The sequence below is a fragment of the Morus notabilis genome, unplaced genomic scaffold (genome assembly GCF_000414095.1).
Source record: "Morus notabilis unplaced genomic scaffold, ASM41409v2 Scaffold859, whole genome shotgun sequence".
Lineage (NCBI taxonomy): Eukaryota > Viridiplantae > Streptophyta > Magnoliopsida > Rosales > Moraceae > Morus > Morus notabilis.
In genome coordinates, this window is record NW_010360369.1 from 53374 (window position 1) to 62584 (window position 9211).

The following is a 9211-nucleotide window of genomic DNA, read 5'->3' on the forward strand; positions in this document are numbered from 1 at the left end:
AGGTATATAACAATCCAAGTTCATAGTACTGTTTCGATTTACACGAGAAAGAATTCGTGATATTAATAATTTAAATATTGTGTAGACGTATGTAATGCAATAGTACACTAATGATTATCAAAGCGTCATGGACTTGCAACATCCACATGATCACCTTTCACCTAATATTCATTATTAAGCATATAATAATAACAACAAAAGATCCAGAAACAGTACATGGGTTCGAATTGAAGTTAGCAGTATCCACATTAGTCATTTTAATTTGTAGCTAGCTTGAGGGCTAAATGTAATTGTCTCTTAAATAGTTTATAAGGCACAAAACTGTGACTTTTCAAAAAAAAAAAAAAAAAAAAAAAAAAACTTTTTTTTTTTTTTTTTTTTTTTTTTCTTTGTTTGTTTCTTTTTTGTTTTGTTTTGTTTTGTGGATCGAAGCTTGAATCAAAGCTTTAATAAGGTTTTATAAACTTAACTCTATTGTTTTTACAGCTTATTAGAAAATTTTAAATATCACTTTTCATCCATTAACACTTTAAAATTGTAGCTAGATCTAAAAAACCATTGTTTTTACTCCTCTTCTACTCCCACGTAAATAAGCAAAATAATACCAAACGGGCTTGTATGTGAAGGGATATTTATAGGGTTATATATATATATATTCATATATTTGAAGAGAGGGTTATTTATATTTTTATGCCTTGGATTTTAGGTTTTTTTTCAGAAAATATATCCTTAATTTTTGATTTCATCAAATATATACCGTTAAATTATAATTAATACATAAATTTATACCTTTCTAGGTCAGTACTCAATTTTCACCTCTAAAATAATGAAAGCACCCTTAAATAAAAAACAATAAATTCTTAGAATTAAAATAAAAATAAAAAACAATTATAACCCATCACTTTGATGTGATACTTCTGGGTTCAGGCAACACTTGGGGTCCTTCAATGGGAAATAACTTTGAGTACTGTGTGAACTCAAACCACCTCAGAACACCAATACTTGCTTTAATGTTCCAATATTTGCATGGAATATCTTGCCTGTAATGTTGCCGTTGATGAGTTTGAGCTATTATCACACCCTTTAGTGTTCCAATTAAGAGAGCAAACAACAAATCCACAATTGGAATTATTCAAAAAAAAAAAAAAAAAAAACCATGTTTTGACCATGATAGATCCAACCCACAATTTAAATATCACTTTTCATCCATTACTAACACTTAAAAATGTAGTTCTAAACACTAAAAAGTAAAAACGCTTTTGCTCCTCTTCTACTACAATTTTTAAGTAATAAGCAAAATAATACCAAACGGGCTTCTATGTGAAGGAATATCTTATATATATATATATATATATAACCATTGCTTAGTTCATCGACCATTTGCATTTCTCCATTTAGTTGCCAAAACAATAACTTAATTAAGGAAATCAGACATATAACAAAAGAATTCCTTTGCAAGTTATTAATGAACTTCTGAATTGGAAAGTGAAATTTTCGTGAATAATATTACTAATTATATAAGATCACGCCTATGTTACAATTGATTACGTATGGCTATGTATAACTTTCCTTTATCTTCCATTATTAGATATTAATAGTGAGAATCAGTTCAAAGTGTTAAAGTATAAAAACTATTGTTGGTCCACTTCATAATAGTTTAAGCTTTTGGGATTGATTGGTAAACTAACATGGTATCAGAGCGGGGGGTTCTGAGTTCAAACCCCCGTAATTGCACTCTTTATCCCATTTAAAAATTATCATGTGTTGGGTCTTTAATATATCTTGGGCTTAAATATTCACGTGTTGGGCTTTCCAATTAATTTACCCACACGATTGCCCATTGTCCAGCCCACACGTGAGGGGGAGTGTTAAAGTATAAAAAATGATTGGTAAACTAACACAAAGGAAAAAAAAAATCAAGTTAGAATGTGTAAAAATGCTTCTAGCTTCTATCAACAGAATGCAGCAATCATCTTATAGGTTTTCATTGAGCAAAAAAAAAAAAAAAAACATGTATATGTGAGATAAATTAAACTCATTATTTATACAGATAAAAGACTTTAAAACACACCTGAGTATCAAAGTAAGTAAACAATTGACGCAGCATTAGAATTTAGAATTTGAGTTTTTTATTTTTATTTTTTTAGTGGATACGATAGAAAAATATTTAGAATTAAGCAGATAATATGTTTTTAGCAACAAAAAAAAAAAAAAAAAAACAACAGAAAATATGCAACACACGAATGAACCTTAGAGAGAAGTAAGCGAACTCATATATGTAAGGTGATCATTATAGAAGGTGTCAAATATTTATCTTTGCCAAACATGCATAATTTACATTTTAAACTAAAGAATTATTTAAAACACACAAAAAAATAATAAAAATTCAAAGAGAATGAACGCTAAATTAGTTTTTCTATAGGGACAGGACAACATATTGTGCATGATTTGGAGACTGGAGCGTGTTAATAAAATTATATTTAAACCCCATTTGGTGAATCTACTGCTTTTCTCCAACTTGTTTAACTTGCTATAAACACTTCTAATTAGTTAACGAATGTGCAAAATAACTTTAGGGCAGTTACAAAGACTACCACACCAACAATTATCATATTTCACTATCACAAGGAATTTTTTTTTCATATTTCGCCAATTACAATTGTCTATTTCTCAACTTCCCATTCAGTACAGGCGTCCTTTAACTTGTGGTTCATTTCCATTGTGCTCTTTCACTCCAAAATAAAATAAAATAAAAAGCATAAACGAAAAATAAAATAAAGTAGAATTTAAAGTGTCGTAATCTCGTAGTGTCAAATGCTGTGCATGCCTTTCGGCCTCACTGATTGATGATTTGGACGACACTATCTCCATGCTCCACTCTCTGTGACGCTATCAAATTTACGTTTTGGCATTATTCAAATAAATAAATCTTTAACTTTCAACTAAAATAAATAAATAAAATTAGCTTTTTTGGTGCGCTTTAAAAATATTAAGTATCGATAATTTTCTATTTTAAACTGTTAAATATTATCAAAATCATATTAAATTAAAAATTAAAAAAAATTTTCATTTTGGTACTCTTTTTTATATTGAAATTTGAGTTTGATACATTCTGTTTTTAAAAATTTCATGCCGGTACCTCGACTTTTTAGAAAATCTTTTTTTGGTATTTCGGAGCCCTTTTTTGAGATATAAAAAGGCAAAATTACCCTTATTATAAAAATTCATTTGTTGATCAACATTTTAAAGGAAAAAAAGATATTAAAAATTATTATACCCGTAGAGTGTAATCTTTTTTTAAAAATTCATCTCTTCAAAATCCTTTTTTTTAGTCAACAGACGAATTTTTATAAAAATGGTAATTTTATCTTTTCGTGTCCTAAAAAATGACTTTGTGGTACTAAAAAAAGATTTTTTTAAAAAGTCGAGTTACCGCTATGAAAATTTTAAAGACAAAGGGTATTAAACTCAAATTTCAATATAATAAAAGATATTAAATAAAATTTTTCTTAAAAAATATGTAAATTTGAGAGTTTTTTATATGAATCTAACCGCTTAAAAAAAAAAGAGAAATTGCAATGCATAGGCCAACATTTAAAACTTGTGGAGGTAAATAACTTATTTACTGAGTGTTAGAAATAAATAGGCCATTTGCAATTTTAAACCTTTTATCTTCTAGTTTCACCCTTTTTATAGGATTTGTTGTTTTTTTTTCTTTTCTTTCTAGAGCCCAGCCCTCTCTCTCTACTGACGTCTCTCTCTTTTCTTCTCTCGTCACTAAACGGCTCCTCTCTCTCTCTCTCTCTCTCTTCTGATCTCCATGCTTCTCTCCCACCCTCCCCGACTTCTCTCTCTCTCCTCTGGTAAAATCTAAGCTCAAACCTCGCCGTCAAGACTCACGACGGTGTAGTCGAGACAATGCGAGCCCTTTCGATGGTGACGAGTTTCATTGATCTGCATCCAGATCTTCTTACTGTCGTTCTAGATCTCTGCCTTCAATGTTAGTCGGCACCTCATGTACTGTGGTGGCCATGAAGAGAACATGGTGTCTCTAGAATAATTTAAATATATGCTTTTTAAGTAATATGTGCTAGAAAAAATATAAATAAATTGTCGATCGAAATGTAAATTTATAAGTTATGTTATGAACCATTAATTTGTGTCATTTGGTTTGAATCTCTTAAGTTTAGTATTGTTTTGATTAGTTCTATTGGCTATTAATGTTTGGGTTTTGCTTTGTGCTGGGTAAGACAATCTGATTGTCTAGTAGATGTTTGATGAATTGCTTGAGTTTACAACATGAGTACAACAAACGTAGAGAGAGAAAGAGAGAGCGCAAGAAGAGAGAGAATTTTAGTTTTTTCTTGGGTATCATTTTAATTTTTTTACAGGGGGGTACTTTTGTAAATTTAAGTGTTGGTAAATCTAGATTAACAGTAAATGGTCTATTTATTAATTAGGGAGAAAGAGGAAAATAGGCCAAGACTTGAGATAAATTAAAATTAATAGGCCAATAGTTTACATAAGTTAATAAATAGGCTAAATTACTGTTTTCGTCAATAACTTGTCTGGTTATGAACCATAACTTGACAAGTTATTTACGGTTTTTATCCATAACTTGTCTGGCTATGAACCATAACTTGACAAGTTTGTCCATAATGTATATGGTTATGAACCATAACTTGACAAATTATGGCCTATTAATTTTTATAACTAAAAATTGACCTATATACTTTCTTAAACTTTTCATATTGGCTTATTTTCTACTATTTCCCTATTAGCTATTCCTAAACTTTGGACTATTAATTCTTATTACTCTCTTAATTAGGCCTATTTCCCTCTTTCTCAAAAAAAAAAAAAAAAAAACTACTAGCACCTCATTTTTTCTTAATCAGACCCGACAATATCTGGACTAAGCCTGGTGCGGTCTATAACCCATGGCTTAATTGGGCTGACAATTTCTAAATGAAATTGGGCCTTCCAAATTAACCCAAAGTCACTGAAACAGTGAATGCTTATGGGTTTTACCTAAAACCCCGCAAACCTCCGAAACAGAGAGGGTAGGGGAGAGAGAGATGTTGCGGTCCATTGTTCGAGGAGCAGCGGTGAGAGGTTCACCGCCGTGGTGGCGCCTCTCGCCGACGGCGAATTACGCGAAGACGCCGAGGGGCACGAAGAAAGAGATCAAGAGAACGAAGTCCAAGGGGAAGGACGCCGACGCCGACGCCGTCCCGGCCTCCGACATCGACGCCGCCCTCTTCGAAGAAGGCGCTCGGGCGCGGCGGCTCGCCTTGGACGAGAACGATCCCTCGCTCGATGTGCGACCCAACGGCCGGCCTCTCTTCACCTCCACGCCTTCTCTGTCCCAGCTCACTCCCGCGGACACCGGCAAATACTTCAAGTTCAAGTTAGGGAAAAATCTTAGCTAGTTCTATTGCATATGCAATGTGATTGTGTTTATGGATTTGAGTTTGAACTTTGCGATCGTTCGTTTTCTGTAGAATAGAGGAGTTGAACGATGTGTTGCCGGAGGGGCTGCCGGCGGGGATGGTGAAGGAGTTCGAGGAGTCGCTGCGGACCGCCCTGCTCGTTCGCCAGAGTTTTCTCGATCTTCGCGATAATTTCCGTCGCGTTGTGGATCCGCCGTTGTCGTTCCCCAACAGTAAAGGTCTGTGCTTTGGAAAATTCAGTTCTTTTAGGAGATTTTTATCAACTAGTGTTAAACTGTTTTCTTTTTATTTCTAATGTAATATGATTCTATAATGTGATTGTGCTGTGACGGTTTAAAACTGTATTTTATCAAGTAGCTTGCTACCTTGAAAAGAAATGAATTTGGGTATAAGATACACAATGCAGAGACATATAGAAACTAATGATATATGAAAATGGGTAGTTTCATTTTTTGGGCATTTGGAAAATGTTGCAGAAACGTTAGCCGTTTGACGGCCTATATTACCCATTGGACAAATTGCAAGATGTATGAACACATAAGCATGCCTATTTTTATGAAGGAATGAAAGTGCAGCACTTTAAGATAGGCCGTAGGTCAGATGCACTACACATTTATCTGTGTTTGATTTTATTTTTCAGATGTAAAAGTTAAAAAGCAGATTGTGTTGGATGGTCCTGTTAGCTGCGGCAAGAGTATTGCGCTTGCAATGCTTGTTCATTGGGCTCGTGACGAAGGTTGGTTGGTTTTCTATGTCCCAAGAGGCAAGAAGTGGACTCATGGAGGGTTTTTTTATAAACATCCAGAAACGGGTCTTTGGGACACACCTGTTCAGGCTGAAAGTATTCTCAAGGCAAGAATCTGAAGTTCTCTCTATTAGTATATAGTGACAGTTTTATAGGTGGTGAAGTGCAATTAACTTAAATCTCGATTACTAGTCCATAGATTTATCAAGATTCAAAAGTCTTGAATAACAGGAGGAGAAAGAAAAGGATATCAAATAATAGTGACTGATTATGCAATGTTGGTATTACTTATTTCATTCATCAAACAAACCTGGGTACGTCATTGAGCTTATCTTATTTACGACTATTATTTATTTGGAAAATCTATTTACGGCTATAATAGAAAAGCTGTTTTTTGTGTATGCTCATGATGCATGTAAATTTTAAATGATCTGAGTCTCCGATGGCATATTTTATGTAGTCCTTGCTATGCCATTTTGTTTATGCGTTATTTCTATACACATCCAGGATTTCCAGAAATTTAACGAAGCCCGTTTACAACAATTGCCATGCCAACTATCTGATCCTATTCCATTGGGAGAAGGTGCCGGTGTTGGATGGATAAAAGATGGCAGCATTTCCATGGCACTTCCAGAGGGATCGACTTTATATGACCTGATCAATATAGGAATCAAGCACACTTATGCAGCCGTTGGAGTAGTAGTTCGTTTGAGGAAGGAGCTGTCACTTGTGAAAGATGTTCCTGTGCTTATCGCAATTGATCAAGTGAGATATATTTTTGTACTAACTCCCGTTGTTATGCACTGCTCAGTTTTTTTTTTTTTTTTTATTGTATTATTTTTTGGGATTCTCAACAACTCTCTTATTCGTTTCTTTTACTTTTCTCCAGTATAATAATTGGTTTACCTTCAGTAAGTATGAGGAGGCAGTCACAGTTCATTCTACTCGACCAATACATGCTAGGGAGCTCTCTACGGTAAAATACTGTTTGATTGAGATAATTTTATATTTTTTTACAGTACTTTATTAATTTCTTTCCCTTCTCTGTTTTGTGTTGTAAAGTTTTATCTGTATCATAAAACGAAAATGAAATGTGTGCTCACTTCACATCAGTTTATGAATGGTAAATACAAAACTGATATGCTGCTTGTGACAAATCCTTGCAGGTGAATGCTTTCAGATCCATGATGCACGATGACATGATGGTGGGTGCTTTCTCTCATTCTACAGCGGTAGGAAAACTACGACATCAATTGCCTGACGTTCCCATCGATGCTCGTGTTAATCTTCATCGCTACACTTTAGAGGAAGCGGAAGCTGTTTCCTATTACTACCTTAGGTAAGCCACTAAATGCTCCCAAAGTTTGCCGTATTTCACTGCTTGCCAAACATTTATTATAATTAGAAATACTGAAGATTGTTAAACATGCTATCCAAAGATTACCTGGGTTGGTGATTGATGAATTTGGATACTAACTCCTAGAAAAGATAAATATTTATAGCTGAAGACTGTTACATGCTATCCTTGAAGGTTCGTTACTATGAAGAGTATGAACCAATAGTTAGGGCCGGCAATATGGGTCACAACACGACAACACGATTCGAAAACGACACAAATTTCGTAGGTTAGGGTTGAGAAAAAAGAGGTTCGGGTCAGAATTGGGTCGACCTGAAATTGACACGAAAATCACGGGTCAATTTTGGGTTGGACCCGCCTAACCCGAACACGATACGAAACTCGTAAAAAAACTAAAAATACATATATTTTTCAGTACATATTTTTAATTTTATTATGAACTTGTGATATCATGATAGTTATACTTTAAATCTTATACTATTATTTGCTTAATTTCAATGGATGTTATTGTATTTTAGTGTGTTACGAATTTTAAGTTATTTCTAATATGTAAAAAAACTAAATAAAAGTATACAATTTTCGTGTCAATTTCGGGTTCACGGGTCAATTTCATGTCATAGGTCATTTTCGTGTTGTGTCGTGTCAACCCGAAAAGTTATCGTGTCATGTTCGTGTTGCGGTTTTTAAAAAATTTCGTGTCACGGGTCGTGTTCGGGTTGACTGTAAATTTAAAAAGAAACGATCAAAACACGACACGTGACACGAATTGCCACCCGTACCAATAGTGATGAAACGGAAGCCTAATTGTCAGGGAACTACTCTTTTCATATCCAGATATCACCGATTTTTTCCAACGTTTTTGACAATTATATGGTATAAATTGACTACCTTTGTTGAGGCACCCCGGGTTTTAAAAATGCGTGAATGCTGAATGTGTGTGTATGCCTGCACAAAAAACACACAGCATGCGTCGTCAATTTTCTTCTGGCGAAATGTTGGCTGGGTGTTGTAGCTTATATATGGACTTTGGGATTTTCAACCTCACCTATTGTTGTTTTCTTGCAGACAGAGACTTGCATCTCGCGATGCGTTCTCCGATGAAGGCTGGAAGAAGATGTATTACTTATCTAATGGAAATGGATCAGAGCTGAGATTCTTGATGCCTTTCATGCAGTGGCGCTTAGAGGATACTCCTTATGCAGATTCTCCTTACGCACGTAAAAAGTAACATGCTTCTGCTCTCAATTATATTGTTTCCAGCAGATGTGCCATTATATGTTCTGATCCTAATAAATTTTGTCGCCGAGGAAATTTTTGTCCAAGGACTGTACCATTTGTCAATCAATTTTTTGAAGCAATTTTGTTACCTTAAAAAAAATTAAGGGATTATTTCTGTCAAATGTTTCTACATTGTTGTTTTATTGAAAAAGCAGAGAATTTACCTTGAAAGTGCACCTCTTACTCTTGATAAATGGCATTTTGTTATTGTAATTATTTGACTAAAAAAGTTATGAATCAAGAGTAAAAAATAAAAATCATGACTCAATACACTTTTAAGGGGTATTTGTCAAGATTACTGTTGTTTATTTTCTATGAAGCCTATCTGCATCTTCTCATGATGTTGTTTGTGTTTCATGATGTTATTGAACACAAACATTC

The 9211-nt window shown here is 33.9% G+C and overlaps 1 protein-coding gene across 1 annotated transcript; it reads left to right on the plus strand.

The window, feature by feature from the left end:
- The first annotated feature begins 5007 nt into the window (after positions 1-5007).
- Positions 5008-8989, plus strand: LOC21386848 (28S ribosomal protein S29, mitochondrial). The gene is made up of 7 exons (XM_024164452.1): positions 5008-5407; positions 5502-5668; positions 6091-6302; positions 6703-6960; positions 7085-7171; positions 7362-7534; positions 8618-8989. The coding sequence occupies exons 1-7, from the start codon at positions 5076-5078 to the stop codon at positions 8778-8780; spliced, it is 1392 nt and encodes a 463-aa protein (XP_024020220.1). The 5' UTR covers positions 5008-5075; the 3' UTR covers positions 8781-8989.
- Positions 8990-9211: the final 222 nt, after the last annotated feature.

Excerpts from the sequence above, each read along its gene's own strand:
- LOC21386848 (XM_024164452.1), top strand. The coding sequence starts at position 5,076 with ATGTTGCGGTCCATTGTTCGAGGAGCAGCGGTGAGAGGTTCACCGCCG. Across the intron at positions 5,408-5,501 it reads GGCAAATACTTCAAGTTCAA|AATAGAGGAGTTGAACGATG; the intron begins GTTAGGGAAAAA and ends CGTTTTCTGTAG. Across the intron at positions 5,669-6,090 it reads GTCGTTCCCCAACAGTAAAG|ATGTAAAAGTTAAAAAGCAG; the intron begins GTCTGTGCTTTG and ends TTTATTTTTCAG.